Genomic DNA, 26,116 nt, shown 5'->3' with positions numbered 1-26,116 from the left:
GCGGTGAGGGAAGAAGGGCGGCACGATACCACTTTTACTTCCGGCCCTCCGCTTCCGTCGCCGCCAAATGACGTCATAACGAGATCACGCAGTATTCCATGATGCTGTCGGAGGACGGATAAGCGCCGCCTCCGCCATTTCTCCTCCCTCCCTTCCCCCCCGCCCCCGCATAAAATGGGGCCTTGGCTTGGGGGCGCCGCCCTGTGGTTAATCTGGGACAGTTTCACGTACGCGAGGAGCGATGTGGCGCCCTTCGACCGGAGTAAGCGCAGCCCCACCTCCGCTCTGCCTGGGGAGGGGTCCTCGGCATACCCCACGCACCGAAGAGATGTTGAATCTCTTGGCCCCTTGCTTTAAACAGAAGAAAATTGAGGCTCAGAAAGCGGAGGGGACTTGGTCAGGGTTATTGGTAATCTATTAATTCTAGACAATCATGCTCCATTTTTTTCATTATCTATATTCAAGCCATTCTAAAGAAAATTGGCAGTTTTCCACAATAGTACCAGATCATTTTGTTCAACATTTTGCCTCATATTTTAGGATTCTAAAATCAGTCAAGCACCTCCCCACCTTTTGATTTAAAATAGGGCTCACTTGATGAGGAGCGCTAACAATCATTGCTCTTCCCCAATGTTAATTTCAGCAACAGTGGCCACTATGGCTTGGATACATTCAGCCCATTCTCTGGCTACTGGATCTAATAGGGTTATTTTTTTTTAATGGTGAAAATAATTTTAATTTTTATTAGAGCGTTTGTATATGCTTTTCTTTCTTTTCATTGTTAATCTCTTTCAAGGTCCATTAAAAAAAACAAAAAACAATTACTTTTTTTCCATGGTTACATGATTCATGATCTTTCCCCTCTTTCCTCCCCCTCCTGGAGCTGACAAGCAATTCTGCGGGTTATACATGTATCATTGTTCAAAACCCATTTCTATATTATTAATATTTGCAAATAGAGTGATCATTTGAAGTCAATATTCCCAATCATGTACCCATCAAACAATGTGATTGATCATATATTTTTCCTCTGTGTTTCTACTCCCACAGTTCTTTCTCATAAGTCCCTCTGGATTGTCCTGGATCATTGCATTGCCGCTTAGTAAAGAAATCCATTACATTTATTTATTTATTTATTTTTTAATTTAAACATTATTTTATTTGGTCGTTTTCATACATTGTTCATTGGAAACAAAGATCGTTTTCTTTTCCTCCCCCCCCCCCTTTCCCTCTCCCATAGCCGACGCATGATTCCACTGGTTATCACATGTGTTCTTGAGTCGAACCCATGAAATCCATTACATTTAATTGTGTTTTCAGTTTCAGTTTCTGTGTACAATGTTCTCCTGATTCTACTCATTTTGCTCTACATCAAATTCCAGGAGGTCTTTCCAGTTCACATGGAATTCCTCCAGTTGATCATTTATTTCAGCACAATAGTATCCCATCACCATCAGATACCATAATTTGTCCAGCCATTCCCCAATCGATGGACACTCCCTCATTTTCCAGTTTTTTGCCACTACAAAGAGCACTGCTATAAATATTTTTTGTGCAAGTCTTTTTCCTTATTGTCTCTTTGGGGTACAAACCCAGCAGTGCTATGGCTGGATCAAAAGGCAGACAGTCTTTGTGCATAGTTCCAAATTGCCTTCCAAAATGGTTGGATCAATTCACAACTCCACCAGCAATCCATTAGTGTACCAATCTTGCCAAACTCCTTCCAACATTTATTATTTTCCTTTACTGTCATATTGGCCAATCTGCAAGGTGTGAGGTGATACCTCAGAGTTGTTTTGATTTGCACCTCTCTAATTATGAGAGATTTAGAACTCTTTTTCATGTGTTTATTGATAGTTTTGATGTCTTTATCTGAAAACTGCCTATTCATGTCCCTTGCCCTTTTATCAATTGGGGAATGGCTTGATTTTTTTGTACATTTACCTTATTTCTTTATAAATTTGAGAAATTACACCTTTGTCAGAGATTTTTGTTATAAAAATTTCCCCCAATTTGTTGCATTCCTTCTAATTTTGGTTGCATCAGTTTTGTTTGTACAAAAACTTTTTAATTTAATATAATAAAAATTATTCAATTAAATTTTTGTAATATTATCTCTCTCTTGCTCTGTCTTAAATTCTTTCCTTTCCCATAGATCTGACAGGTATACTATTCTATGTTCACCTAATTTACTTATAATTTTCCTCTTTATATTTAAGTCATTCACCCATTCTGAGTTTATCTTGGTGTAGGGTGTGAGATGTTGATCTAAACCTAATCTCTCCCATACTGTTTTCCAATTTTCCCAGCAGTGTTTGGTAAATAGTGGATTCTTGTCCCAAAACCTGGGATCTTTGGCTTTATCATACACTAGCTTGCTGAGGTCACTTACCCCAAGCCTATTCTATTGATCCTTCCTTCTGTCTCTTAACCAGTTCCATATTGTTTTGATGATCACTGCTTTATAGTACAGTTTAAGATCTGGTACTGCTAGGTCACCATCCACTTTTTTTTTGTCCATTAGTTCCCTTGATATTCTTGATCTTTTATTCTTCCAAATGAACTTTGTTATACATTTTTTCTAACTCTATAAAAAAGTTTCTTGGTAGTTTGATATAAGTATGGCACTGAATAAGTACATTAATTTGGGTAGGATTATCATTTTTATTATATTAGCTCATCCAACCCATGAGCAATTAATGTTTTTTCCAATTATTTAATTGTGTGGAAAGTGTTTTATAGTTGTATTTAGATAATTCTTGTGTTTGTCTTGGCAAATAGATTCCTAAATATTTTATATTGTCTAGAGTGATTATAAATGAAGTTTCTCTTTCTAACTCTTACTGCTTAGTTGTGTTTGAATATAAAAGTTTTGACAAAAGGCTGTTGATCTCCTTTCTCTTCCCACACCTGGAGCAACACTCCCAGAGAAGCCTGATTTACCACATATATAAATAAAGAGGTGGATTGACTTTTGTAGGGAAGGGAAAGCTAGCATGGTATTTGATCAGTAATTTCTTGTTCATTCCAGCTTAAGAGGTTAGGCTCTCTTTTTAGTAATTTCAAGTATAATAGATTGGCTAATTGAGCATATGGATCTATCTATAGCCAACAGTATCCTACTAGCCCCAAGAATTTCCTTTATTCCTTCTTAATTTTTTGGAGGGGCAGTTGGAGGATTCCCTTGATTCTCTCAGGATCTAATCTCCTTTTTCCAGCACTGGCTTTCTTGTTTTTCCCTCTATTTCCCATTATCCTGGCCTTTTGAACCCTCCTTCCACTGTTAGTTTCCTGTTTCTTTATGATCTCATTAACAGTGGTCACCATAATCTCAGTTTTTTGCTTTTATTTTCATTCTCCCTTTCCACAAATGTCTTTGGTGCCTCTCTGAGAAGTTCCTTAGGGGCTTATTGCTCCATTCCCTTATATTTACTAACTTTTTATTAATACCAGGACATCTACCTACATTTAGTCCTTGTGCTAACACCTGTAGGTTATTGCGTTTAAAACTCTCAAGCCTTAATTTACTTTGCTCAGGATTTCAACCCTTTAATGAAATATTTTACAAAATCAACTCTTTTAGGAGGGTAGTGTCTGGGACAGGATCACAGACAGTGGGCCCCATCGCTGAAAGAAATTCAGACATGGAGCTCAGAAGTCAAAGTAGAAGACAGCGGTCTATTCTTTCACAAAAGGGATATTCCCCAGCTTTAGGTGCCTAAAGAATGTCAAGGTATTAAATTCAAAGATTCACTTTACAGCATTTCACAATCAAAGAAACTTGCCCACACCCTCTCCCACTTTTTGTTCCCGTCATCTTTGCATCTGTAAAAGATTAAGTGAATTACTAGACTTAGATTACTTTAGTTAAACATCTAGTTAAAACATGAGTGAGTTATTGGATTTGGTGGATTATGAACTATTCCACCCCTCATGGCCTTTGAAATGTGACAGGCCAAGGCTTTTTTGTTTTTAGAGGAGTTGGGAGTGTTCTAAGTGGAAAGGAAAGTACTAATTTCCTTCTAGGTTCTTAGCACTTCTTATGAGAAAGACAGATTAAATCCCTCTCAGTAGGGTAAGAAATAATACATTTTTTAAAAACCTTTGAGGTTAAATTCAAATAGGTAAAGTGCCCAATGAATCCTTTGTCATTAATTAGAACAATTGCTATGATAACAGCAGAAAAAACTTAAAAGAATAATTTAACATGTTTTAAAAGAATAATTTAACATGTATAATTATCCTAGTTTTCACCCAATATGATCATTACTGAACATGAGACTTGTACTAAGTACTTGTATTGAGACTTGTACAATTATCAATATATACAGCATCTGTAATCCTATATAATCTGATAGACAATTTGTAATACTGAATCCTGACTTTATATTCAGACAAACTTTTATTCCCAATTTCCTTCAATGTGGCCAGCAGAGAAGAAAGAAGAAAGGTGACTTGCCCCTGTTTGAGGTTGGTCAAGCCTCAAACTGAGATTAAGGTTGATTAAGGTCTCACTTGTTCAGCCAGTTTTTAGAGTTAACGAATGCAAAATTCAAGGATTTTCAGCTATACTCAGCATCCAGGAATGCTGAGGGATTAACAGATCACAAAACACAGAGATTTGCTTTCTAAAAATCCTAGCTTTGTGTACATAGACAGAAAAAACACAGATTCACGAAGTTAAACCTAAAAGAGCCAACATCTGGCCTGGTTTACTATCTCTTAGAAAAAATTCACTGGCTATTGCTGCAGACTGAAATAAGCTTACAAAGAGACAAACAGACCAACACCTAGAACAGATAAAGACCCTTGAACGTTGAGGACCACCTCTTTGCACTACTGGTCCATAGGGGAAGGAGAGGGCTATCAGAGAGACCCAGATCTAAGCCCAGAGTGCCTGTGCCCACAGTCCCAGCATCTTGGGCAGCATCTCCTTGTACCCTCCCTACCATACCGACCCCACCCATTTCTCACCCCCACAGCCAACTCCCAAATAACAGATTTGTATAAGGTATAACCAGAATACATCAAACTGAAAGATAACTGACTTAGAGTCCTCAATGATTTTGTGCTGAGTATGGTGATGGCTTGCCTAAAGACTGTAGGGGTGAAGGATGGGGCTTGGGTTTTGTCTTTTCCCTTAAAAACCTTACTTTCTATCTTAGAATCAATATGACTTGACTCCATGACCACCCAAGTATTACTTAATAGTCTTTTCTTACCTGGGTCTGTGTGCCCAGACTAACATGGTCACCTTAGACAAATAAAACTCTTCCCAGGTACACTCATCTTTTTTTCCTGTATGTAGTGTTTGTGAAGCTTCTGCCAAATTCCTTTAGTTTTGTCATGAGTCAGGATTACCTGATTCCAAAAGCCAGTTGGCCACTGATAACTGTTCAGCTGGATGTCCTACCAATGGGTGTTGGCCTTCAGGGAAGCCCCCTCAATCCCAGACAAGCCCCAAATTGAGAGGAACAACCACCTATGTACTCAAAAGAATTTTGAGCTTAGAGTTAATGTGGCAATGGTGAAGCCAGTAGGGGTATGGTTGGGCTGCTCTCCCCGCTGCTTCTTCTGTTGTCTCATGTTGCATGTCAGAAGGTACCTCCTCTACTGGCTACTTTGTTGTTTTAGGCCATGTGAAAGTTCTCTGGGCCAGCATGCACTCTGTAAGCTTCCCCCATCCAGCACTCACCTGGCCAGTGAGATGGGCAACCTTTTGAGTTTGGTGTATCAAAATTCGCCAAAAACTTGAGCATAGCTCAGGCGGTGTGTCACTTCAAGAAAAAAAACGTCCTTCTCCGCATGTGGCCCTAAACTTCTCTGTAGGCCATGTGTCATCAAAAATGGCTACGTGTCATCAAAAATGGCTACGTGTGTCAGCACTGACATGCATGTCATGTCACAGCACTAGGCTATTCTTCCCCTCTCATCCCAATGAAACGTATCCCTTTTGCTTTCCTTAATTTTCTATTTTCATTTGTTTGGAGGGTTTGGACAAGCTGAGCATTCCTTACTCTGCCATTTTAGCTCCCAGCATGCAATTCTTTGGTTTAATTGTTAAGTATCCATATAATCTGTTCTTTGTTTGTGATCCTATTTTTATTGCATTGTAATTTGTAACGGACATATTTATTATTTATGGTTTTTTGCATTTGTTTGCAATATCTCTGTGCCCTAAAACATAGTCAATTTTTGTAAAAGTTCTGTGTGGTACTAAAAAATATATATAGTATCCTTTTGTGGTCTCATTTATAAGATACCATAAGTTTTTTAGTTTTAGTTTCTCTAGCAACTTGTTCACTTATTTTCTGTTTTGTTTGTCTTTTTGTTAGGATTGTCTAATAAAAATAAAGGGGCATTAAAGTCAAATGCCTCTATTGTATTACCACTGTCTGTATGCTCTTTTAGCTCACTTAATATTTCTTTTATGAATTTGAATTATGCTAAGTTATTTGGAGCAGATAAGTTTAATGCTAATATAAATGGATTATCCATGGCTCCTTTCAGCATAATTTAGGTTTTCTTTTGTTTGTTTTTCTTTGTTAGTATGATGTGTGAGATTTAAAATGGTTGAGGTCTTAAACTGTAGTGGTTAAAATAGTGGAAGATATAAATTGTGATAGATATAAGAGAGGGTGAGTAAGTTTGACTGCAGAAATATGTTTCACTACAGTGTCTTGGGTTTAAAATCAAATATAAGGTGGTTGCCAGGGAAATATTCCCAATTATTCAAATACCCAAGTCAATTGGGTTTTATAGAGATTTTAATTAACAATACAATGAGTAATCAAAGAAAGAGAGAGAGAGTAAGAAAGGAATAAGTATGAAGGGCCTCAAGCCAATATGGCCTAGACCTGAGTCTTAAAAGAGAAATCAGTCAGTTTTTTAACACTCACCACAAGGTCTGACTAAACAAGAATACTAGTGACACCAGGCCAGCGTCCTTCCTCAAAGAGTCTTCCAGCCAGAGATTGTTTCAAAGGGCCTCTCTCTCAAGAGCCTCCAGAGCTCCTACCCCAGAGGGACAGAGCCCCTCAGAGGAGCTCCTCAAGGAGCTCTCCTTCAGAATGAGAATCAGAAATCAAGATCCTTCTTCAAAAGGATATATCTCTCCAAAAGGATTCTGCTTTTTCTTATATAGGAAATCGAGATCCTTCTTCAAAAGGATATATCTCTCCAAAAGGATTCTGCTTTTTCTTATAGGGGTTTTTCTCCCATGTCACCTCCCCTAAGTCCCTACATCTACCAATCACTGTAGATGTTTTCCAAAAGACAGCCCATTTTGAATTCACAGCTGAGTAGATTAATATCTTTAGTAAGAGGAAAAAAAATGTTGCTGTGTCGACTAATTTCATTAAGAGAAAACCTCTGAGTAAGTTTTCACCTTTTAGGTCTAAGTAGTTTACAAGTTGCCCCACCTTTATAGGCACTTAGCATCCCATTGTATCAGTTCTAAAACAGTCATGACTCAAAGAACTTCCTGTCCCTTCCATAAGCATGGATCAAAGTACTTTCATTGTTCTGAAGGAGTTTTCTGTCCTAAAGCAGTCTTAAGTAGGGTGGACTAGGGATATTCCCAAGGCAAGGAGTTTTCACACTTAAGTAGAATTCTCACTATCTGCTAGGGAATTTTTTTAAGTAGAAGATTCCCCAATGGGGGGAAACCCCTAACATTCATAAGTCTGAGAAATTTTGAGGTTTACAGATGGCAACTTCTCATTTTTTAGGTTCCCTTGATGCATAGTAAATTTCTTTTCATTCCCTCAGTTTTATCCTGTGTATGTCTTTCTTTTTTAAAAATGTGATTCTTTTAAGCAATAGATTATAGATTTTTACTTTCTTATCCAATCTGTCAGTCTGTTTTGTTTATATTGGATTGCTTAATCATTCTTGTTTAAAATTATGAAAGTGAGGTGTATATTTTCCTCTACTTTTTTCTAATATTGAAGGGTTTTTTTGTTACATTAACCTTGATCAAACTTTTGAACAAAGGAGTTGTTTGTTACCCCCAACTCAGAATAAATAAACCAGAGGTGTCAGGACTCCTCCCTCATACTAGAGGGGTCAGGGTCTAACTAAAACAGATTTCTAACTCAGAATAAATGAGCCAAAGGAGTCAGTCTATAAAACTGCATTTTAAATTGGACAGGACCAAGAGATGCATACACTGGAACATGGCTTGTATTGTTGAACCAGAATGCCCAATATTTGTTAGAGCAAGAGGCAAAAATCACATAGGGGAGGGAGAGAGGACAGAACACATGAAGCACAGAGCAGTGCAAATGCCATCTGAGATTAAGTACAAAATGATTGGTTACATAGGTGGGGCATCATAGGGAACAACCTTATTGGTTAGACATTTGGTGATTAGAAAAGCCTCTCTTCTTTTCCCATGAACTAAGAAGCTCTCGTTATTGGAGTCCACGTGCCAGAAAGCAGCTCAGATTTTTGGACAGCAAACTAGACATCTTTGAAGGAAAGCTTTTCACACAGTCCTCTAAAACCAACAAACACAATTAACCCATTATAGACCAGATGATTTCTGAAATAAGTTCAAGCAATACGAGGAAGCAGAAAACCAAGGCTCTGGTCCTCAGCTTAGGCCTGGGATTGATTAGTCCAAAGCTTCATTTAAAAACAGGAGTTCTGCTAACAGTGACAGAATTAAGTTCATTTTCACATTCATTATGACAGTTATCATTTTCCCTTCTTTTATTATGAACACAATGGTATGTTCTTTGGTTAATATTAACTTAATCTTTTTAAAGGTGGCATGATTCCTATTGGTTCTTTCTTTCCCTATTCCCCCAACTGCTTGTTACCACTTTCCCTTTGAAATTTTGCTTATTAGTCCTTTCTCTTTCCTGCTTTTTTCTGAATAGTTAATTCTTCCCCCCTTTTTCATGTCAGTCAAGGAGATCCCCCTTTTTTTCTCTCCCTCTTCGATTAGTTCTGATGATTAGTTTTAAAATTTTCCTTTAAACAAATAAACAAAAACCCCTTTTTTTATTTAAAGGTCCATTTTTCTCTGTAAGCCCATGTTCTCTTCTTTCTAGAATATCATATTCTAAATTCTATGCTCCTTTACAATGGTAATTGCTAAATTGTATGAGATCCCAACTGAAATGATTTCTTCCTTAACCTGGAAACTATGGATTTTGGTTATGATCTTCCTGTGACTTTTCATTTTGGAATTTCTTTCAAGAGGTGACCAATATAAATTCTTTGTATTTCCACTTTGCTCTAAAAGATTTGGACAGTTTTCTTTGAAGATTTCTTGAAATAGGATGTCTGGGGATTTTTTTGTTCTTTTAAATTATGGCTTTAAAATAAGCCAATGATTCTTAATTTTTTTCTCCTTGATCTGCTTTCCTAGTGAGTTGTTTTTGCTATGACATATTCTATATTTTCTTCTATTTTTTTAAGCTTTTTAAATTTTGTCTTAATATTTTTTGTTGCCTCATAGAATCATTGACTTCTATTTGGTCCATTCTGATTTTCAGGGAGCTTATGACTTGGTTTTAAGTTTTGTACTTTTTATGCCAAGCTGTTAATTGCCCTTACATTGTACTTATTGTATATATTGTTTTCTTGGCTTTTCCCTTCCACACTTCTGAGGTAAGCGATATTGTGCCCCTGAAATCTGAAAAATTTTTTTTTAAACCTTTATCTTCCATTTTAGAGTCAATACTGTGTATTGGCTCCAAGGCAGAAGAGTGGTAAGGGCTAGTGACTTACCCAGAGTCACACAGCTGGGAAGTGTCTGAGATCAGATTTGAACCTAGGACCTCCCATCTCTAGGCCTGGTTCTCAGTCCACTGAGCTACCCAGCTGCCCCCTGCATAAAAAATTTTAACTCTCCCTTTGTACCAGAGAAGTCTGAATTTTTTCTTTTTCTTTTATGGGATATTTACAATACCTTATTGTAAAAGTTGGGTTAAATATTTGGTCATGGGCTATATAGTCTCTAAACTTCTGTGTCATTTGCTGGCCTTCCAATGTGTAATGCAATTTCCACAAAACTCTTCCAAAATTCCCATTTAATTTCTCATGCCAATCCACAATATATCTAAACTGAAATGGGGAAAATATACAATGTAGAAGAGATGCCTGTATTTGCTTTAGTTTATGTAAATTCAGCATTTCCTACAGATTAATAATATTCCATTCCATATATTCATGTGCCACAATTTTTTTAGCTATTCCTCAATCAATGGACATCTCCCCCCACCCTAATTCTTTCTTAACATTAACAGTACTGCTATAAATATTTGGGTGTATATAGGGACTCCTTATTGATAGCTTTCTTGGATTATAAACCCAGTAATGGAGTGTCTGATTTAAAGGGGATGGAATTATAGTCACATTATTTGCATAATTTCAAATTGCTTCCCAAAATGGCTGTATCATTTCACAGCTCCACCAACAATGTACTAGAGTGATTATCATTCCACAATCTCTCCAACACTGACTTGTCATTTTTTCTAATTTGCAGAATGTGAAATGAAACTTCATTATTGTTTTGATGTATGTTTCTTTTATTAATAATGAATTGGATATTTTTCAATGTGGTTACAAATACTTTAAATTCTTCTTTTCAGAACTTCCTTTGGCCACTTATCTGATGATGAAGGACATTTACTTTTTTTTCATTTTTAAACTTAAATTTCACTTAATTTACAAATATTCATTTTCTTTCTTTCCTACTTTCTACTGGAAAAACTAAAGAGAGAAAAAAATCTTTATATGAATGTTGGCTGGCCTTAAAAAATGTCTAATTCTTCATATTTAGCTCATCATCTCACTATGGGCAGCATTTTTCAAGAGCAGTGCTCTGGAATTATAGTTGATTATTATGATGTTAAGAGTTCTTAAGTCTTTTACAATTCATGTTTTTTTAAAAACCCTGACTTTCTATCTTAGAATCAATCCTGTGTTTTGGTTCCAATGCAGAAGAGTGCTAAGGGCTGGGGAATGGGAGTCACATAGCTAGGAAGTGTTTGAGGCTGCATTTGAACCCTAGGCTTGGCTTTCAATCCACTGAACCTCCTAGCTCCTCCCCCCCTACAGTTCTGATCACTTTATCTTGTACTAATTCATACAAGTCTTCCCAGGTTTTGCTTAAACTGTTCCCTTCATAATTAAAAAAATATTTTTTCTTATTATTCAATTTTATTTTCAGTTCCAAATTCTTTTCCTCCCCTCATCCCCTTCCCCATCTATTTTATTTCTTATAATTAAAATTATTTCAAAACCTTTATCCCTTAAACCTATGGTGCACCAATTTACCTTTTGAAAGTTTTGGATAAACATATGTTATATTAATCCATTTATAAATTGATGGTTTTAAGGACAGGTCAAGGAAATAACTAAAAATCACTGTGTGGTTTCCATCACAAAATATGGCAATAATGGGAAGCTGTCCCACAAAAATAAATAGTAAGGATATAAACCATATTAACATAAACATTAAACCATAGCTAGCTCAGCCTGTTAGATTTAGCTTGAGGTTTTGTCTTTCACTGACGACATTTCCCTCTTCCCTGACATATATTTCCAGATCAGAGACTAGGGAAAAAGACTTGGGCCCAAGGTCCTGGGCCATACTCTCCTCTGCATCTTTGTGAGTCCATTCCTGTGATCAAACATTGCAGGCTCCTTTCTGGAGCAGAAAAGCCTTGAACTCCATTTTACAGGGTCTCTGCCTATTGAAAGAATTATTGGATTATTAAAATAATAAAGTTGTCAATGTCAATATCAGCTTCTGCTCCATGGTGATTTCTAGTCACACGCTATAGGGAACTTCCAGAGAGTATACCATATGAGCTGCACAGCCAAAACATGCCCATTTCAATTTCTGACTACATATGGAAGCATGCCTACTAGACAAGGAGAAGAAAATCTTTTATTTAAAGAAGGGAGCGGCATTAAAAGAAATGTTTTGGGTTTTTTTCTTACATGTAAAAACAATTTTTAACATTTTTTTTTTAAATTTTGAGTTCCAAATTCTCTCTCCTCTCTTCCCTCACTGAGAAGTCAAGCAGTTTGATAGAGGCTATAAATGTGCAGTCATGCACATATTTCCATATTGGTCATGTTGTATGAATAAGAAAAAACATGAAAAAAATAAGATAAAAAATAATACATTCAACCTGCATTCAGGAAGTGGATAAGCATTTTTCATCATGTCTTTTGGAATTATCTTAGGTCATTTTATTCTTGAGAATAGTTAAGTTTTCCCCAGTTGACCATTGTACAATATTGCTCTTACATCTTACAATATTGCTCCTGATTCTTCTCACTTTGCTTCAGTTCATGTAAGCCTTTCAGGGTTTTTCTGAAAGTGTCTTCCTTGTTCCTCAACTTGTTCAGTCATTCCCCAATTCATGGACACCCTCCCAATTTCCATTTCTTTGCCACCACAAAAAGAGCTGCTAGTTATATTTTTATACATATATATCCTTTCCTTTTTTTTTTAAATCTCTTTGGAATTTAGACTTAGTAGTGTTCTTCATTACTGATTCAAAGGGTAGTTTTATAGACTTTGGGGCATAGTTCCAAATTGCTCTCCAAGAATGATTAGATCATTTCACAGTTCCACCAACAGTGTATTAATGTTGGGGCAGGTCAGTGGCCCAGTGAATAGAGAACCAGGCATGGAGATAGGTTTTGAGTTCAAATATGACCTCAGATACTTCCTAGCTATGTGACCCTAGGCAAGTCACTTAACCCCAATTGCTTAACACTTACTGTTCTTCTGCCTTGTATTCTGCTATTGATTCTGAGACAAAAGGTAAGGGTTTAAAAACCAGTGTATTAGTGTCCCAATTTTCACTCATCCCTTCTAATATTTGTCATTAGCCAATCTGACAGGTGTGAAGTAGTACCTCAAAGTTGTTTAAATTTGTATTTAAAGAAGTTTTAACCTTTTTTTTTTTTTTTGACACAGACCTCTTTGGCAGTCTGCTGATGCCTCTAGATACCTTTTCTGAACTCTGTTTTTAAATAAAAATGAGATACATTGTATTACAAAGGAAATCAATAATGTTAAAATAGTATAAAAATATTAAAAACAAAAACAAATTCAGGGGCTCCAGGTTAAGAACTTCTGATCTAATGCAATCAAGCTTAAGCAAAATGCCATCCAAAGAACAAGCTATCTACATCAAGGAAATAGGATAAATGAGGTTAAAAGCTCTATAGAAACAGGACACCCCCTGATCTGCATGGATTCACAGCTAAGGGGAAGGGTTCACTAGTGTTGAAGCTTATTTTTTACTTTAGCTGCCTGAGGTAGACCCTTGTGGGACTTAGATTATTTCACATCTCTCCTATTTGTCACCTCTCCCAGAGTATACTGGTCTCTTCTCCTTTTCCTTCTCCTTCATTGACCCTTCTTTACTGCAGGTAAATAGGAAGCTACTTCTGCTCCTGCTTTCATAAGATCTGTCCCACTCGTGTCCATCAATTGGGGAATGGCTGAACAAATTGTGGTATATGATGTTGATGAAATACTATTGTGCTTTATTTAAGAAATGATATGAGCAGACTGATTTCAGGAAAAAATGGAAAGATCTGCATCAACTGATGCAGAGCAAAATAAACAGAACTGGGAGAACATTGTACAAATAATATCAAAATTGTTCGATCGACTGTGATAGTCTTAACTTTTCTCAGCATATAATGATCCAGGACCACAAAAGCCTTTGCAATCAGGTTAAATACCCCATCCCGTTCTTGGCCCAGGTGAGGTTTTCAGTGAGATTACAAAGCATTCTGGGGAAGTGGAGCAAGGGCTTCTGGGGATTGAAGTCCTGGATTCGAGTCTATTTTTTACATTTCCCCATATGATCATTTTTGGAAAAAAATATTTTTTTCCCCAAAAAGGATCATGAAAACATAATCAACCTCTGTATTCTATTACATTTTACTGTTTGCTTGGTTTAAGATATAGCTTTGTGATTTTAAGTTAATATATTACTGGATTCAATATTATTCTGTTACACTGTTCACTTAATGTACTGAGTTTTAAAATTCTGTTGTTTTCCCCCTATAACTGTGCTGAACAAATATTATTGAATAAGCTCATATTAAAAAAACAACAACAGCTTCCCTGTTTTCTGCTTGCAAGCAGACATGACTCTTTTCATAATGTAGGTGAGGTTGTGTCTAGGCCTCTCTCTGGCCTAGTCATGTATTTTCTTTAATCCTTAATCTTTAATAAACCTCATAAAAATATAATACTCCTTGCAGAGAGAAACTAATTTCTACCTGCCTCAGTTTCCTAAATTTTTAACTGTTACAAAGGGTCCAGTCCATTCTTCCAGCTCATTCTCCAAAAGGGCTATTGGAGTAGCAAGATGATTGATCCTTCATATCACTGGCCAGTGCAAAATAATACATCATTTCTATTTCTAGATTGTGGCAGAATACCATTAATGAATATGATGTCAGGATCTCGAATCGTAGGTGGTCAGAAGGCTGAGCTTGGAGGGTGGCCATGGATGGTAAGCCTTCAGGTTATGATTTTTCCTAAATATACACATTTATGTGGGGGATCTTTAATAAGTGAAAACTGGATCCTCACAGCTGCACACTGCCTTAAAGAATACAGGTATGTATATAGTATCGAATATTTTAATTAAGGGTTTAGAGTAATGTAGAACATTCCATCCAGCCTGCCATCCTTTTCTTTTAAGGGATATTCCTTAAATAACTGTTGAGACAAAACTAAATCTGGCAACTTTTGCTATAATTTGAAGAGAATGTGTGATTTTTAAAAAATATTCATTTCAAATATTTTCTTCAGAAAACTCCTGGTAAAAACCTATCATTTAAAATTTTTTATCTTCTACTTGACACATGTCTCTAACTTTTCCTCTTTAAGAAAAGAGTTTATTTGGATTAGAGATAGTAAAACTTTTACTTTTAAGAATGCTTAACAAGGGAAAAAAGGCCAGTTTGGAGTCACACAAGTCCCTTCATTCAGGAAGGGGGTTTGGGTTTTGAGGGTTTTTTTAAGGACTGGGAAAAATATGGAAATTCAAATCCATCTAAGAGGACACATAAAACATTTTTCAATAAATACAATACATTAAAATACTTCATTTATATATTTTTTCTAATTAAAGAAAGAGAAGAAGAGATAATAGTAAAGTAAAAGGTGGGCATAAGAAAGAGCAAAGAGATGAAACTATATAAAGAGTTGTGTTGATAACATATACTCTCTCTGGACTTCCTAGAATTCAGTGTCACCATGTGTACCTTGGACTTAGTAGATTTGTTTAAGTTATTTGCCCTTTAAATATTTCATTGCTTAACCATTGTTCATAGAAACCCTCTATCCTTAAACTAATGACTAACTTCAAGTGATTTAAGGAGCCTTTAAGGAAGTCTTTCTCCTCCAAACATCAAAAATACTACCCTTATTTTGTTCAGCGTTGCCTTCTCCCTCTTTAAATAGTAAATAAACCAGGAAAGGCAAACTAATCCATTAATGTGAAATTATCAGCTCTAACTTCCCTGACAGAGGCCAGTATACATGAAAAAGCACTAGGCACCAGCAAGTAACAGAAGAAAAAGAGAGACAAGGATGCACTGAAGATTATTTTATCTAGTTTACAATTTTGCCTAGGGGTAACCCAGCTGGAGAGCATTGTGGTTCTAGACCTGGATTTCATCTGATCCTGCTCCTCTAGCTAATTTCTCTGTTTCTGTTGATGGAGTCACCATCTTTCCCAGACACTCAGGGCTAAAATCTTAATAATTTAAGTTCTCTCTCACCTTCAAGATAAAGTCTAATTGATTCACAGAAACCTGAGATTCTGTCCCTGAAATGTGCTCTAGTTTTCTACTTCCTCTACCACCACACAAGTCTTATAATAGATTCTTCCATTTTCTCTTCAGTCCAAACCATTCTTCCTGCTTCATCTTAATCTGATTCTATCACTTTAGAAATATTTTAGCATGGCAAGCAATTTAACTTTCTTAGCATTGCTTTATACTTACTCTTCAGCTCTGTATATTCTGGCCAAATTAAACTATTCATAATCTTTATCTTTTCCCACCCTCTTTCTGAATATACACTGACTCAGTTCACTCTCCTATGTCTAGAATTAACTTGCCTACATCTTCACCCATTAAAAACCTTTCCCTTCCTTTCAGGCATCACCATCTGATTCTTCCCATAAGCTCCCAGAACCTTTCCTATGAACTTCTCATGTTTTGACTTTTGTTTGTGTCTTCTCTTGATGAAATAATATAACTTAACTCAGAGACCATTTCTTGTTTTGTTCTTGTATGCCTCACACATATCACCAGGCATATCATAGGTGGTTAGTAAATATTTGTGGAATTGAAGGGAATTTTGAGGTGTATTTTAAAATTTTTCATCTTTGGCTCATAAGGAAAAGCAATTTTTAAAATTAAAAAGTTATCTTGTATAATCTAACATTAGAAACCATAAAATTAATGATAGCTTTAAAAATATAATTCCATAAATAAGCTGTGTTGTCTGTGTTGCATTTGCTTTATTCCAGTGGGCCAAAAAATTGGAGAGCTGTAATTGGAATTAACAATCTTTCAAAACAACATCAGAACACTAAGAAAATACAAATTAAAACAATTATTATCCATCCAGAGTTCAACCCGGATACATATGCAAATGATATTGCACTTTTTTATTTAACAAGTGTGGTGAGTTATAGTGACTATATTCAACCTATCTGCCTACCATTTTTTAAAGAGTTGTTAAGCTGGAATGCCAGCACAAGGTGCTTCGTAAGTGGCTGGGGCAAAACATCAGAAGAAGGTAAATATTGGTTTAATTTTATTGATATGTAGTATGCTTTAATTCCAAATTACTGATTTAGTTCTGAAAGATTACTACCACCAGCTTTCAAATTGATTATTTTTCTAATGTATTGAAAAATGCTATTATATAGATGCCTTCAAGTTGCCTTTGGGCCCTTTGGGCTGGAGAGTGGCCTGCCTGTGGTGTGGCCCCTTGTCCTTGTTTTTGTAATTAAAATGGGCTCTAACATGTCTTTGAAATCCCTTGATTGTATGTAGCCCAGCCAAATCTTTAAGGACTGCCATCCTGGAATTTCTAATACAGGACAGGAATTGTATCTTGAGATGTCCTTTATCTGGATATCTATTCCCAGACAGCAACCAGTTCTTTTGTTTCCCTCTCCTATGGACTTCATCAGTTCCTACCACCTAGAACAGTGATAGCAAACCTTTTAGAGATGGAGGGCCATGCCCCATACCCCCCCATCCCACACAGGGGAGGGAGAACACACTGGGGCTGTTGGGCAGAGGGGCAGATGAAATGAGGAATGTACTCGGCCTTTGTAGAGAGGGGGAGGGGAATGGCCCGAGTGCTCTACTCCCCTCCAGCTCTGCTGCCTGTGAACTACCCACCTGACCCCCTGTGCGTTCCCATTGGTTGCTGGACAGAGGGGTGGGTGATGTGAAAAAAATGTCATTAGGCGTGGTGGAGAGGGGGAGGGGAGAATCTCCACCCAACTCCCTCTGCCTTTCTAGTAAGGACCTCTGGGGCAGGGGAAGGTGGCTATTTGCCCACGGAGAATGTGACCATCTCTAGCACCTGTACCATAGGTTCATCATCACTGACCTAATGGTCTTTTTTCTCCAAATCAGCATTCCCTCCTCTCCTAGTTACTAATGATTTATTGTAAAGCTTACTTTGCCAAGGCAGAATTGCCGTAAGGGCTAAACTCATAAAGATGTCTATGAAGCTTTGTTCCTATAACGCAGAAAAGCAAACTTGATTTTCCAAATTATCTGGAGCAAGTGCTTGTCAGGCACTTGTCAGGATGGAATAGTAGTAGAGGGGGAAGGGAAAGAAAACATAATTTATTTAGTGCCTATAACACACCAGGCATTAAGCACTTTGACAAATATCTCATTAGATCCTCATAACAACCCTGTAAGTTACATAAATGTTATTATTATCCCTTTTATATTTGAAGAAATGGAAGCAAACAGAAGTGAAATGACTTATTTAAAGTTTTAAAGCTAGTATCTGAATCAGAATTTGAACTCAGATCTTCTTGACTCCAGGCTCAGTGCTCTATTCACTGTACCACATTGCTGCCTCATATAGTATTAGTTTGCCCTTCAGTGGAGTGCACTATGTGGAGTGATGTCTTTCCTTTTACTAGACTTTCTGTGGCTCATTTCCCTCCATTTTGGGGTAAAGAAGTAGAGTTGGAAGGTGGGTGGGAAGATTAAAATTCCTTTGAGAAATTTATCATCTCATATTATTTTGTGTCACTGTGAGGTTTTAGAAATTAATTCCATAATCTATAGCATATACATGTAAGTTAAGATTGAATCTCTAATCTTGGGTCTTTTCATGTTCGATAAAATCTGCTAAATGACAAAATATTTGTCTGATTATTTGGTGGAATACTTTATTTCCAAAATAGTTTATGGACTTTTATTAATAATAGGTGATGCTTCAAATAATTTACTAGAAGCTGAACTACATTACATTCCCTGGGAGGCCTGTAATAGTGAAGAAAGTTATGGAGGACGAGTTGCCGTGACTTCATTTTGTGCAGGTGAAGAAGATGGAGTTGCTGATACTTGCATGGTAAAGCTCAACAACTTTTCTTGAAATTATAGGTTAATGCTGCCCTTACTGTGTAACCTTTGAGTCAGAGACATGTAAGACCCACTTTGAGGACAACTCACTTCTCTGGCATACTGCCCTCACTTGAATAGAATTTGAGAATATCAGTGTCTGGTATTTTTCAAGAGTAGATACTGGTTCCCTTTGCAAATTATCAGGCTTACAAAGCTTTGGATAGAAGAGTTTTATTTTAAAATGAAGGAATATGTAATTAAAAGATCCCCTTGCAATTTGACTTCCAACCTCATGACTTAGTTAAAACTAGCCTCCAAAATTATCAATGATCTCTTAATTACCAAATCTTATGGCACGTTATTAATTCTCACTCTTGATCTGTCTACAGAATTTGACATTGTTAACCAACCCCCCTCTTGCCGGATTCCTCCTCTCTGCTCTTCTCCTACCTATCTTGTTAATTCACTTAATCCTGTCCAGCTCTTCCTGACCCCATGGACCATAGCATACCAGGCCTTCCTTCCTCTACTCTTTCCCATTGTTTTCTTGACACTAGCTATCTCATCTTCTGTCATCCTGTTTCTCCCTTTCGCCTTCAATTTTTCCCAACATCAGGCTCTTTTCTAATTAATTTGTTTTTCTTACTATGTGGCCAAAGTACTTAAATCTCAGATTCAGTACTTGACCTCCCAGTGAATAGTCTGAATTCATTTAAGTATTGAATGATTTTATTTCCTTTGTGACCAAGGGACTCTCAAAAGTCTTCTCCAGCACCACTATTTGAAAGTGCCAATTCTGCAGCACTCAGCTTTCCTTATGCTTTTCCTTTTCCTTTTTTCAACTCTCATGGCCATATATTGCTACTGGAAAAAACCAAAGCATTGACTACACAGATCTTGTTGGCAAAGTTATGACTGATTTTTAGTAGGCTGTCTAGATTTGCCATAGCTTTTTTCCCCACAAGGAACAAACATCTTTTAATTTCATGGCTGCAATCACAATTTGGAGTGATCTTTGAGCCCAAGGGAAAAAAAAAATCTGGTATTCCTTTCATTTCTTCTTCTTCTTTTTGCTGGGAAGTAAAGGAACCAATTGTCAAAATCTTAGTTTCTTTGGTGTCAAACTTCAAGCCAGTTTTTATACTTTCCTCTTTCATCATCATTAAAAAGCTTCATAATTCTTTTTCACTTTCTACCATCAGAGTGGTATCATCTGCATAACTGATATGTTGCTATTTCTCCCAGAAACCTTAATTCTGACTTTTGATTTTTCTAGTCTGGCCTCTTCATAATGTACTCTGCATATAAGTTAAATAAATAAGGTTATACAGCCTTATACTTCTTTTCAAATTTTAAACTAATCAGTTACTTGTTGTCTAATTCTAACTGTTGCTTCTTGGCCTGCATTCCTCAGGAGATAGTAAGATGAACTGGCACTTCCATTTGCCACATTTTGTTGTGATTCTCACAAAGGCTTCAGTGTAGTCAATGAAACAGAAGTAGATATTTTTCTCTGGAAGTCCCTTGCTTTCTCCATAATCCAGTAAATGTTGGCAATTTTGTCTCTAATTCCTCTGCCTCTGAAAACCAGCCTGCTCTTCTGGTAATTCTCGGTTCCGTTTCCTTTGCTGGATCATCACCCATTTCATACCCCGAACTGAGAATGGATCCAAGGCGAGGTTTGGACACTTTGCTAATTCACTCTACTCTCATTTGGTGACCTCATCAGGGCCATCAATTTAATTATCTCCTCATTATGGAGATAATTTCCAGATTTCTATATGCACCCCTAATCTCTCACTGAAACTCTGGTCCTACACCAGCCATATCTCTTTGCTAAACTCAAGTGTTGCTTTTTCCAACAGCTGATTAGATATGACAAACTAGATATTTTGCAGGCATATCAAATTCAGCAAGCCCCAAAGTACCCTCTCATCTTTGTTCCTAAACCTCCAAACCAGTGACTTATTAGTGGCAGAAAACTGCAAGCTGAATTATCTATCCCAACTCATTTATTTTACAGATGAGGAAAAGAGGATAAGTGACACGGCGCCTTGGTATAGCCAAGATTTGACTCCAAGTCCTCTTACTCCAGATCCAGTGCTCTTTCCTGCTGTATTACTCTGCCTCTCCAAAAGTCATTCTGCTGCCAAATCTTGTCATTCCTATTTCTAGAGCATCTCCCATTTCTTCACTGTCTCTCTGCTCACATGGTCACCATTCTAGTTCAGGACCTCTTTACCTAGACTATTGCGATAGTCTCTAACTTGGTCTTCTGGAGACCTTAAATCTCTTCTTCATGCAGCTGCGAAAATGATTTTACTGAGGTCAAGTCTAATCATGCTACTCCTCTATTTGAGAGGCTCCAGTGATTTCCTGTTGGCTTAAGGATGATTATGAAGGTGGTTGTAGTCTAGGTCTGACTCAGTCTAGTAGAACCTCATACTTTAAGACCCATGTTATAATGAAGTAAAACCCTCATAAGACTCTAAAACAGGATATTTATTTAGTCATAGCAGGAGAAGAATCTTTATCAATGATATATGTCATTGACAGCTAGGTAGCGTACTGGATAAAGAACCAAGCCTGGAGATTGGAGGTCCTGGGTTCAAATCTGACCCCAGACATGACCTATCTGGGTGACTCTGGTCAAATCATTTAAACCCTTTTACCTTGTCCTTTACAGTTTTTCTGCTTTGGTATCAATTCTAAGAGAGAAGATAAGATTAAAAAAAAAAGAAAGGGTATGTGTTGGAATATTGCTTCTACCACACCTCCCGGGTATTGAGGTCTTTCAGGTCTTCTATTAGACTTTCAATCACTTAAATGACTAGGACTTTTAGAGGTCAACTCTGACCTCTGGGATGAAAGAAGTCTGATGCAGGCAGCAATGAAGGAGGAAAATAAAAACTAAGATAGAAAGATAGAAGATTCCCTGGAGGTGTAATAATTAAATTAGTATATGGCATAAACTGTTAGATTTAAAATGGTTGAAGGCCTTAAACTGTAACAGTTAAAAGAGTGATGTTGTAAACTGTAGTGAGTTAAAATGGTGGAAGATATAAATTGTGATAGATATAAGAGAGGGTGAGTAAATTTGACCGCAGAAAATATGTTTCACTATAGTGTCTTGGTTTTTAAATCAAATATAAGGTGGTCGCCAGGGAAATATTCCCAATTATTAATATACCCAAGTCAACTGGGTTTTATAGAGATTTTAATTAATACAAATGTGGAATTAAAGAAAAGAGAGAAAGAGAGAAAAAGGAAATAAGTATGAAGGGCCTTAAGCCAACACGGCCTAGACCTGAGTCTTAAGAGAGAGAGATCAGTCAGTCAGTCTTTTAACACTCACCACAAGGTCTGTCTAAGCAAGGATTCTAGTGACACTAGGCCAGCTCCATCTCAACTGACTTCACCAGAGAGAGTTCCAGCCAGAGTCCTCCTTAAAGAGCCTTCCAGCCAGAGACTGTTCCAAAGGGCCTCTCTCCAGAGCCTCCGGAGGGACAGAGTCCCCTCAGAGGAGCTCCAGCGAGACCTCCTTAGAGATTGTCCTCCAAGAGCTTCCCTTCTCCAGAGCCTCTCTCAAGAGATTCTTCCCAAGCGATCCTCATCAGAGATCCACCAAAAGGATCTTTTTTTTCTCAAGAGATTCTGCTTTTTCTTATATAGGGGTTTTTCTCCTATGTCACCTCCCCATAGTCCTTACATCTACCAATCACAGTAGACGTTTTCCAAAGGACTACCCATCTGAATTCCTGCTAAGTCGACTAATCTCCTGAGTAAATCTGAACCAGAAAAAATGCTGCTGTGTCGACTAATCTCCTTGGTAAGTTTGAACCAGTGAAAACACAGCTGAGTCAACTAATCTCATTAAGAGAAAACTAATCTTTCCCACACTGTCCTCCAATTTTCCCAGCAGTTTTTATGAAATAGTGGATTTTTGTCCCAAAAGCTGGGATCTTTGGGTTTGTCATATACTGTCTTGCTGAGGTCGCTTGCCCCCAGTCTATTCCACTGATCCTCCTTTCTATCTCTTAGCCAGTACCAGATTGTTTTGGTGACCACTGCTTTATAATATAGTCTGAGATCTCGGACTGCAAGGCCCCCTTCCTTTGTATTTTTTTTTCATGATTTCCCTGGATATACTTGATCTTTTGTTCTTCCAAATGAAGTTTGTTATGGTTTTTTCTAAATCAGTAAAAAAATTTTTTGGAAGTTCCATGGGTATGGCACTAAATAGATAGATGAGTTTGGGTAGGATGGTCATTTTTATTATATTGGCTTGTCCTACCCATGAGCAGTTAATGTTCTTCCAATTGTTCAAGTCTAGTTTTAGTTGTGTGGAAAGTGTTTTGTAGTTGTGTTCATATAGTTCCTGTGTTTGTCTCAGCAGATAGATTCCTAAGTATTTTATTTTGTCTAAGGTGATTTCGAATGGGATTTCTCTTTCTAGTTCTTGATGCTGAGCTGTGTTGGAATTATATAGAAATGCTGATGACTTATGTGGGTTTATTTTGTATCCTGCAACTTTGCTAAAGTTGTTGATTATTTCGATTAGCTTTTTGGTTGAATATCTAGGATTCTTTAAGTAGACCATCATGTCATCTGCAAAGAGCGATAATTTGGTCTCCTCCTTGCCTATTTTAATGCCTTCAATTTCTTTTTCTTCTCTAATTGCTACTGCTAGTGTTTCTAATACAATGTCAAATAATAGAGGTGATAATGGGCATCCTTGTTTCACTCCTGATCTTAATGGGAATGGATTTAGTTTATCCCCATTGCAGATGATATTAGTTGATGGTTTTAGATATATACTGTTTATTATTTTTAGGAATGATCCTTCTATTCCTATGCTTTCTAGTGTTTTTAGTAGGAATGGGTGTTGTATTTTATCAAAGGCTTTTTCTATATCTATTGAGATAATCATGTGGTTCTTGTTGGATTGCTTGTTGATGTGGTCAATTATGTGGATAGTTTTCCTAATATTGAACCAGCCCTGCATCCCTCGTATAAATCCTACTTGATCATGGTGGATGACCCGTCTGATCACTTGCTGGAGTCTTTTTGCTAGTATCCTATTTAAGATTTTTGCATCTATATTCATTAGGGAGATTGGTCTATAATTTTTTTCTCTGTTTTTGGCCTGCCTGGCTTTGGAATTAGTACCATGTTTGTGTCATGAAAGGAGTTTGGTAGAACTCCCTCTTTGCTTATTATGTCAAATAGTTTGTATAGTATTGGAGTTAGCTATTCTTTGAATGTTTGATAGAATTCACTGGTGAATCCGTCAGGCCCTGGGGATTTTTTCTTAGGAAGTTCTTTGATGGCCTGTTGGATTTCTTTTTCTGATATGGGATTATTTAAGAAATCTATTTCTTCTTCTGTTAGTCTAGGCAATTTATATTTTTGTAAATATTCATCCATATCACCTAGGTTGGTATATTTATTGCCATATAGTTGGGCAATGATTTAATGATTGCCTTAATTTCCTCTTCATTGGAGGTGATGTCCCCCTTTTCATCTTTAATGCTGTTAATTTGCCTTTCTTCTTTCCTTTTTTTAATTAGATTGACCATTACTTTGTCTATTTTGTCTGTTTTTTCAAAGTACCAGCTTCTAGTCTTGTTTATTAGCTCAATAGTTCTGTCACTTTCGATTTTATTAATTTCTCCCTTAATTTTTAGGATCTCTAGTTTGGTTTTCTTCTGGGGGTTTTTAATTTGTTCGTTCTCAAGTTTTTTGATTTGCATTTCCAATTCCTTGATCTCTGTCCTCCCTAATTTGTTAATAAATGCACTCAGGGATATGAATTTTCCTCTAAGTACTGCCTTGGCTGCATCCCATAAGGTTTGAAAGGATGTCTTGCCATTGTCATTTTCCTCAATGAAATTATTAATTGTTTCTATGATTTCTTCTCTAACTAACCGATTTTGGAGTATCATATTATTTAATTTCCAATTAATTTTTGATTTGACTCTCCATGTACCCTTACCGATCAATATTTTTATTGCCTTGTGATCTGAAAAGGCTGCATTTATTATTTCTGCTTTTCTGCATTTGAGTGCCATGTTTCTGTGACCTAGTGTATGATCTATTTTTGTGAATGTTCCATGTAGTGCTGAAAAGAAGGTGTATTCCTTTTTGTCCCTATTTATTTTTCTCCATATGTCTATTAACTCTAATTTTTCTAAGATTTCATTCACCTCTTTTACCTCTTTCTTGTTTATTTTTTGGTTTGATTTATCTAAATTTGATAGTGGTTGGTTCAAGTCTCCCACTAATATGGTTTTACTGTCTATTTCCTCCTTCAATTCTCCTAGTTTCTCTATTAAAAATTTGGATGCTATTCCGTTTGGTGCATACATGTTGATTAGTGATATTTCCTCATTGTCTATACTCCCTTTTAACAGAATATATTTACCTTCCCTATCCCTTTTGATCAGGTCTATTTTTGCTTTGGCTTTGTCAGATATCATGATTGCAACTCCTGCCTTCTTTCTATCAGTTGAGACCCAAAAGGTCTTACTCCAACCTTTAATTCTAACCTTGTGAGTGTCAATCCGCCTCATATGTGTTTCTTGAAGACAACAAATGGTAGGGTTTTGAGTTCTAATCCAATCTGCTATTTATCTACATTTTATGGGTGAGTTCATCCCATTCACGTTCAAAGTTATGATTGTCATTTTGGGATTCACTGGCATTTTGATATCTTCCCCTAGTTCTGACCTTTCTTCTTTAGCTATCTCCTTTTGAACCAGTGATTTACTTTAGGTCAGTCCCCCTAGTCCCCTCCCTTGAGATGCTTCCCTTTCTAGCCCCTCCCTTTTCATGCTCCCTTCCCCTCCCCCCTCTCCTTCCCTCCCTTTTTATACTCTTTCCCCCCTCCCCCTCCTTAATTTTCCTTTCTTTCTTGCCCTATTGGATAAGATAGAATTCAGGATCCCACTGGATCTAGATATTCTTCCCTCTCAGATTTGATTTCACTGAGAGTAAGGTTTAAGTAATTCCACTTCACGCTCTCTTCCTCTCTTTCTCATATGAGAGTTCTTCCCCTCCCCTTCCCATGTGTATCTTTATATGGGAAAGATTATTCTATTAAGTCCCCCCCTATTTCTTGAAGTAAATCTTAGTGTTATCGATGGTTCCCCCCCTCCCTTTTCCTTTCTTTGCTCCCACTTTCCCCAAATCTTCTTAATGCCCCAATCTTTCCCTATGCATGTTTCTTCTAACTACTCTTATGATGCATACAATTTTTGAGTTACACAAAACATTTTCCCCACATATTAATATATATAATTTGATGTAAATGTAGTCCTTATAGAAGAGAGTTTGACTTAAAGAAAAAGATAAGATTTATCTCCTTTTCCCTTTCTTTTATATTTTACCTTTTCATGTTTCTCTTGCTTTCTGTGCTTGGATCTCAAATTTTCCACTAAGTTTTGGTCTTTTATTAGCAAATGCTTGGAAATCTTCTATTTTGTTGAATGCCCATACT

At 36.9% G+C, this 26,116-nt stretch overlaps 1 protein-coding gene across 6 annotated transcripts in view; it reads left to right on the top strand.

Moving 5' to 3' along the window:
• LOC130454458 (transmembrane protease serine 12-like) overlaps nt 1-26,116 on the top strand; it is a 52,285-nt gene that overhangs the window by 293 nt on the left and 25,876 nt on the right. Inside the window, exons 1-4 of one of the 6 annotated variants that reach the window (XM_056798238.1) lie at nt 65-262; nt 14,422-14,617; nt 16,542-16,813; nt 18,507-18,625. In XM_056798238.1, the coding sequence (XP_056654216.1) occupies nt 175-262; nt 14,422-14,617; nt 16,542-16,813; nt 18,507-18,625 (675 nt within the window). In that variant the 5' untranslated portion in view covers nt 65-174. Of the gene's footprint in view, nt 1-64; nt 263-14,421; nt 14,618-16,541; nt 16,814-18,482; nt 18,626-26,116 lie in introns of those variants that run through there. The other 5 variants (XM_056798241.1, XM_056798240.1, XM_056798242.1 and 2 more) reach the window with 5 other exon arrangements.

This window comes from Monodelphis domestica, chromosome 5, assembly GCF_027887165.1.
Source record: "Monodelphis domestica isolate mMonDom1 chromosome 5, mMonDom1.pri, whole genome shotgun sequence".
NCBI lineage: Eukaryota > Metazoa > Chordata > Mammalia > Didelphimorphia > Didelphidae > Monodelphis > Monodelphis domestica.
Note: the sequence above shows the minus strand (reverse complement) of the source record. Positions and strands in the feature narration are given on the sequence as shown.